Source organism: Gavialis gangeticus, unplaced genomic scaffold, assembly GCF_001723915.1.
Source record: "Gavialis gangeticus isolate Ggan-Ray unplaced genomic scaffold, GavGan_comp1, whole genome shotgun sequence".
Lineage (NCBI taxonomy): Eukaryota > Metazoa > Chordata > Crocodylia > Gavialidae > Gavialis > Gavialis gangeticus.
Window position 1 is genome coordinate 45120962 of NW_017729026.1, and position 7550 is coordinate 45128511.

At 41.3% G+C, this 7550-nt stretch overlaps 1 protein-coding gene across 1 annotated transcript in view; it reads right to left on the minus strand.

The window, feature by feature from the left end:
- The window catches only part of MANEA (mannosidase endo-alpha), a 37907-nt gene that overhangs the window by 15582 nt on the left and 14775 nt on the right, over positions 1–7550 (minus strand). Inside the window, exon 3 of the mRNA XM_019520194.1 lies at positions 3776–3885. Coding sequence (XP_019375739.1) covers positions 3776–3885 — 110 coding nt within the window. The remainder of the gene's footprint in view (positions 1–3775; positions 3886–7550) is intronic.

Consider the following 7550-nt stretch of genomic DNA (forward strand, 5'->3'; position numbering starts at 1 on the left):
CCTCTGGGTCCGACCACGAAGCCAGTTTCCCAGCCAGCGGATCATGGTGGACCCAAGGCCACAATTGGCCAGTTTTGCCAAGAGGTAATCATGGGATACCAGATGGAAGGCTTTTCTGAAGTCAAGATACATGACGTCAATCTCCTCTCCCTTACCCAGGTGATAAGTCACCTAGTCGTAAAGGGAAATGAAATTGGTAAAGCAAGACCTACCTGCAACAAACCCATGCTGGCTATCCCTCAGCACGTTGTCATCGGCCAGTCCGTTGAGTATGGCTTCTTTGATGATTTTTTCTAAGACCTTCCCCAGGACAGAGGGCAGCCTGATGGGCCTATAGTTAGCCGGATCCACTTTCCTCCCTTTCTTGAAGATAGGCAACACATTGGCATTCTCCAATCTTCAGACACTTCACCAGAGTGCCAAGAACTCTTGAAGATTCATGCCAGGGGCTGAGCTATGATGCCTGCCATCTTCTTAAGTAACCTTGGGTGTAAACCGTCAGGGCCGGCTGACTTGAAGGTGTCCAGCCTCTCAAGGTGTTCCTTCACGAGGTCAGCACTGATGAAAGGCAAGGGATCTCCCTCACCCGGGCCTCACTGTCCCATAATGGGCAGGGGCAACCTGTAGGACTGATGAAAAACCGACAAAAAGTACCCATTTAGTAGGTTGGCTTTTTCCTGGGCATCGGTTGTCAGTTGTCCCTTCTGGTTTATCAGGGGGCCAATGTTGCCCTTGCTTTTTCTCCGGCACTCCACGTATCTAAAAAAGGACTTTTTTTAGATCCTTGACACTTGTAGCTAGTTGGAGTTCAGTTGCAGCATTGGCTTTCCTTGTTCACACCCTGCAGGTCTGGACCATTGTGGAATATTCTTTCTTGGAGGAGGATCCCATCCTCCATTCTTTCTGGATCTTGCTTTTTAGCCGCAGGAGGTCCACTACTTCCCTGCAGAGCCATGGAACTCACAGCAATACATTTAGCCACAATATAAAGGTGATATCTTATTAAAACTTAGCTTGAGGACATTTAACCACTTCAAAGCTACAGCATGTTTCCTTTAAGAACAAAACAAGATAAACACTATCCCTAAAAAGCCAAGTTTCAATGTTAAATCCATGCATATGAAAGTATCATGGAAACTGTAAAGTAAATAGAAAACCTTTAGAAAAATAGGGATCTAAGAGGACCATTTTCATATATCTATATATAAAAGAAAATATTGCCTGATTATCTTTCTTCTGCCTTTGCCCTAAGTCATTGAAAGAGGGACTTATGATTTAATTCTCCCTGGCAAATACCATCATGAGGCATGTTAATGTTTCTTTCTTTTTCTGTCTATCAACTAGCCAAGTAGAAGGCAGGGTACATTTACACTTTATAGACTAACCAAAGTAGATTATATTTAGCATAAGCTTTTAAAAGCATAAGCTTTTTAAAGTTCACTTCATAAGATGCTGAATTCAGACCAACATGGCTAACTATGTCTATCAACTAGCCAGCTTATCTGCACAATAAAATAAAAATATTTCTATTTTACAGAACCCATATATTATGCCAAACACCCAAACTATTGTTCTATCCCAGTGATTCTCAACCATGAACGGCACATGCCCCCGGCGGCTGGGGGGACACGGCGGTGGTGGCAGGAGCGTGGCAGCGGTAAGCAGGAGAGCTCCTGCAGATGCCGCCACCGGTGGGGGGAGGAGGGGATGGCGAGTGCCAACCAAAGGTTGGTGACCACCCACAGCTGCCACCAGCAGTGGTGGTGGCGGCCAGCGGGAATCATGGACCACCTGAAGACGCTGCTGCAGTGTCGGCAGCAGGGTAGCAACTGTCGGCAGCACCTTTTTGCATCTATGCATCGTCCTTGTTTTCAACCTTTTTTTAGACTCAAGGCATCCTTTGTTACTCAATGCATTCTGATTTTTTTTTAATGCTATGGATTCCCATTTGAAATCTTTGGGTGCATCTTGTTAATCATGTTCACATACCTAACAGTGCTAATATTATGCGGAACCTTTGGTACCCTTGAACAGATCAAGGCACCATTGTTGAGAATCTATGCTCTAACCTAAAAAATCCACATAAAAGAAAAAGACAATTTCTTCCATTTTGCAGAGATGCTAAGTGAGGCACAGCGTAGTCCGAGGCAGAGCTCAAAACTAAACTCAGTATACATTAGAAAATATAAGGCAGTATGTCATGTTCTTACTGCACCTTCTTCATAACAGTATCTCCTGAATACATTTCTGGAATATGTTCAGATATTATCATTTGTATATGGTTCAGGCTCTCTTGTTTTTTTGGAGAAAAGCAATCGAGTTTTTATTTTATTTAATTTTGGACTACATTTTTAAGAGCACCTTTGTCCCATTTTTTCAAAATGACTTAAAGGCCGCTGAACGTGGATGCATAGATTTTTTGAAAAAAAAGTATGCTGGAAGTGGCAAGACATGAAATGGTCCTTAGTTCTTGTGCCCAAATGAAAAAGAACATCCTTCTCTCTAGATGCTATCAGAATATGTGAACAAAGTATTTATGTTACTATCAGTGGTCCATGCTGAGTCTCACCTGTGAACTAGACAAGTACTCTATACACCATTTCCAAAGACCCAATTTCCAAATAAATCTGGATAAGAAAGTCAGTTTGTTCCCATCACAGCAATCCATTTTACTTCTGCCAAGCAAGTCAGGGCTACCCCTTTTAACAGACAAGCTGCAAATTAGTTTCTCTGCCTGATTTGATGCTCTGCCTTCTACTCCAAGCCCAGTGCTCTCTGTCTGATCTGCTGCTCTGCTTTCTACTTCCTACCCTGTCTGCCATTGTGCTGTCAATCAGCTGCGTGTTGCATGTGGCAACCACTGGCTGCCCCTGTACTAACATTATGGTTTCTTCTTTTTCTTGTATGCTTTCTGAAGTAATGGGTCTGCATGTAATCAATTAGGGTGTGGATGCGCAAAGGTTTGGAATCTTTCAAAAGGTATGTTTGTACCTTCTAATTGTTGTGTGCGAGTGAGCTGAGAATGATTCAAATGCAACAATACTGTTGACTTTAACACTTACTCCTTTATTCAGTGTCCATACCTTCAATGTACAAGGGCCATAAAGGGTTTTTTTGTATATTTTAAATAGAGCACACCAAACAAGTGTGGTGGCTGTCATAGATTACCTCCAGAAATAAGTGTTTTTTCATAATTATGTGGGGGTTTTTAAACCCCAATTGTATGGTAAATTTCCTCGGATATCAAGACAAAAACAAACAAGTGCTACTTCTTATGGTTTTTCAGGTAGCTTCAGAGTGACCAATTTATCAGACTAAAGAATTATATTTAAAAGTGAAAAAAAATAAACAAGTACAATGAATGGAACATTAGGATTTGTTCTATGTAACAATTTGTTCTGTGAAATTTAGAAAGCTGTACTGTAATTGATTGCAGTAATTAAATAAGCTCTCTAAGTACAGAACTCTAGAATGAGTAGTACACATTCACAACTCATTAAAATTCCTAAAAGTAGTAAAAAGTAATTTCACAAAATGATGTAAAAGGAAAATGTATGAAAGTAAAGTGCACCTTAAATCATGAAAACATGTTTCTCCAAACCTCTAATATTAAGAGAACACACTGAAATTCATAACTTATCAAAAATTCCCTCCCCACATGTGCTGTAAATTTTTGAGATTCCAGATTACTGTTAAAACAATCGACTACCTGAAGAAGTTCTAGATACTGTAGAGCTAAAGATTTGGCTTATAAAAAACTTTAAAATTACTGTACCTTTAGATTGTATTTATGTGCACCATCCAAAATAATAGGTACCAAATCATCAGTAGGTTCCCCATTTTCATCAGCCATACCAGGTGGGTACCAAGAAAGAGCTATTACACCTAGAATACGAAAAACTTGAGTTATGCCATCCAAAATAAGTTGATACCTACTAAAGGTTTAAGGGGAAAACGTATAAATGTTCATTGTGACATACATCAGTAGTATACATTGGTAGTTAACTTACAAGTATGGCAGTCATGAGCAAAGGTATTATGCAAAAAAGCTTTTTAAAGATGTAACAAAAAATAAATTTAAGCAATACCTTTTATTATAAAATAGTACTAGTCAAGGACAAGGCTTACAAAAAACTTCTGCAAATGCAGTTCTATACACAGTGCTCCTTGTAATTAGTGCATAAACACATCTGGCAACAGCATGCAGACAAACATATAAATAAGAAGCAGAAACAAAAGAAAAAAAGCAGAGGTGGATTTTAAGTGAGCTGCATAATTCCTCTATTTAGTGATGGTAAATGTAACTGTATCTTATTGTAAATTCTTAGGCTAGCCAGAGTGTCTTTATTTTAATAAGCAATGTAGCTTATGTTAATATTATCTCTATTGGTCCTTATAAGAACTGTATAGTTGCAAATATGAACTGTAAATATGAAAATCTGCCTTATTTTTAAACTAAGTTGCACACACAATATTTGCAATTTAGGCTATGTTAGTTTCGAGATTTGTCACATAGCTTACTGTCTAAGAAATGATATTGAGGATACAGCTTTACTAATAATTCTAAGCGAGGTTTGAAGAAATAGCATAATTAAAACTATTTGTTTTCTAAGTTTGGGTTGTTCTTATTAAAGAGACGAGTGGATGCCTAGAAATCAGTTAAATCAGTTTTGGAAAGGCCTAGAAATTGCTATGAAAATATTTATTAAAACCAGGTGACATAAAAGGATATCTTTGATAACCCATTTTAGAGGAGATCTCCACTGTTAGGAAATCACTGTAACACTGTTCTTCCAAGAGGCAGTATGCCACTAATTTTTTACTTTGTTTCTCAGTAATAGACTCATTCACTGAATATACTTCAGGTTACTGAACCCAAACTACTTCTACATACTAACCATACATCTAGTGTTTACAACCAAAATGTAAATTACTACATAAGGTCATTACTCAACACTGCCGTCTCACAATATTCTGACTGAAGGGAGACTGGATACTGCCTGTGGATCAAGGGCAGTACAGTCCTTGTGTACGTCCCTCTCCAATCAGACTATAAAAATATATATACCATGAAGAAGCAAAATTAAAAAGCACAACCTTATATACTATTTATGGAAAAAAACAGCTATTCCATTTATTGGTTTAGGAATCTGTTCAATAAGATTATTTTCTGTACTCAGCATTTTAAAAGACAGGAAAGAATACCATTTTACAATAAACTTAGAGCCTAGACCAAAAAGGGTCTTAGGCAGGGGTGGGCAAAATGCAGCTTGCAGGCTGGATGCAGCCTGCCAGGCCTTTCTATCTGGCCCGCAGAGCCCCTAAAAAAATGTAAAAAATTAATATTTATCTGCCCGTGGCTGCCTGGCATGTGGCCCTCGATGGCTTACTAAAACTCAGTTAAGTGGCCCTCCACCCATAATAATTGCCCATCAGGGGTCTTAGGGGTCCAGTTTCCAGAATGAAATCAGAAACTCAAGTTTGATGCCTAAGATCCTGTATCAGCATCAGTACAGGCAGCACAGCGAGTAGGATGGATGCCCAAATTAGCCAACAGGAAACACCAAAGAGGGTTGTGTTTAAACTGCCAACTCTCCTAGATGTAGTTGTTTATCTACAGCCTGGAGTCAGGCATCTATGTGAGGCTGGGATTCACAGCCTCACATCTACCCTGAACTCAGACACTGATACACTTCTTGGTTTCGGCAACTCATTCATAGTTTTAAAATTTGGGTAGTAGAGGTGATGTCCATATTTTATGTAACAGGCAAGTTATATAAATTAACTTATCAACTGCCCAGGTTTTAGACCCTCCTCGGAAAAAACATACAAAAAACAAAACAAAAAACCCAGGTTCTGGGCCCTCCTCAGCCTGAGGAGATTAAAATCCAAACTTCCCATCTCCCAATTGAAGTTGTGCCATGGGAGAATGCAAAATTCATTAAGCAAGAGGGAAAGCAAGGAGGGAGGAATGAATCTCTGTACCCCAGTCAGGAGGGTATTCATCTAGGTTGAGTCCTGTTCCCAGTATTGTTTATGTCAAGGAAAGCTACGCATCCCTGCAAGCTGACATTGGCACCCACGGTGGACAACTTGAGACCCTCTGGGTTAAAATCTGTAGGGAACACGGCTCAGGGGATACTATGGTGGGGATCTACTACAGACCCCCTACCCAGAGTCAAGACCTCGAGCAGGAGTTCACCAGGAAATTGGCTGAGGCCACACAATCCTGGTGTATGGTTGTCATGGGAGACTTTAACTACCAAGATATCTTGTGGGAGGAGTGTTCAGCCAAATCTGAGTGGTTGCAAAGCTCTCTCTCATGTGTAGACGACCTCTATCTGATGCAGGAAGTCTATGGGCCGACAAGAGGTAAAGCACTGCTCGATCTCGTACTGGCAACTGGGGATGACCTAATTAGCAACCTAACAAATCGAAGGGAAGCTGGGTGACAGTGATTATGATCACTGATCACCTTCATCACCTGCTGTAAAGCTGGCAAGTCAGTCAGTTGTACAGAAGTCCTCGACTTCAGGAAAGATGACTTTGATAAGCTAAGAAGGCTTGTCAGAGAGGCCCCAAAAAGGCCACAACCCAATGGAGAGGGGAGTTCAGGATGAGTGGTTGCTCCTCAAGGGAGCAATCCTGGATGCGCAAGCAAAGTCCATCCCATCTTGGAGGAAAGGCAGCAAAAGGGTAAAGCAGTCCCTTTGGCTCTCCAGAGAACTGGCAGACCTCCTGCATCTTAAAAGGAAGACCTATAAAGGATGGAGGACTGGAACCGGTACAAAGGAAGAATATTCTACTTTAGCCCAGACTTGCAGAGAGCAAATCAGGAAAGCCAAGGCTGCGATGGAACTCCAGCTAGCTACAAACATCAAGAAAAATAAAAAGTCGTTTTTTAGATATGTGGGGAGCCGGAGGAAAAGCAAGGGCAACATTGGACCCCTGCTAAACCAGATGGGGCAACTGACAACTGATGCCCAGGAAAAAGCAAACTTGCTAAATGGGTACTTTGTGTCAGTTTTTCCATCAGCCCCATTGGACGGCCCTGCTCACTATGGGTCAGGGAGGCCCGGGCAAGGGAGATTCCTTGCCCTCTATCGAAGCTGACCTCACGAAGGAACACCTTGACAGTCTGGATGCCTTCAAGTCAGCCGGCCTTGATGGGTTACACCCAAGGGTACTCAGGGACCTGGCAAGCATCATAGCTCAGCCCCTGGCACGGATCTTTGAGAGCTCTTGGCGCTCAAGTGAAGTGCCTGATGATTGGAAGAGGGCCAATCTTCAAGAAAGGGAGGAAAGTAGATCTGGCAAACTACAGGCCCAGCCTGACCTCTATCCTGGGGAAAGTCTTGGAAAAGATTATCATGGAGGCTATCCTTAACAGACTAGCTGAAGGCAATATCCTGAGGGATACCCAGCATGGGTTTGTTGCGGGTAGGTTTTTCTTGACCAAATCTCATTTCCTTTTATGAGCAGGTGACTTATCACCTGTACAAAGGGGAAGAGATCTACGTCATACACCTCGACTTTAAAAAAAGTCTTCG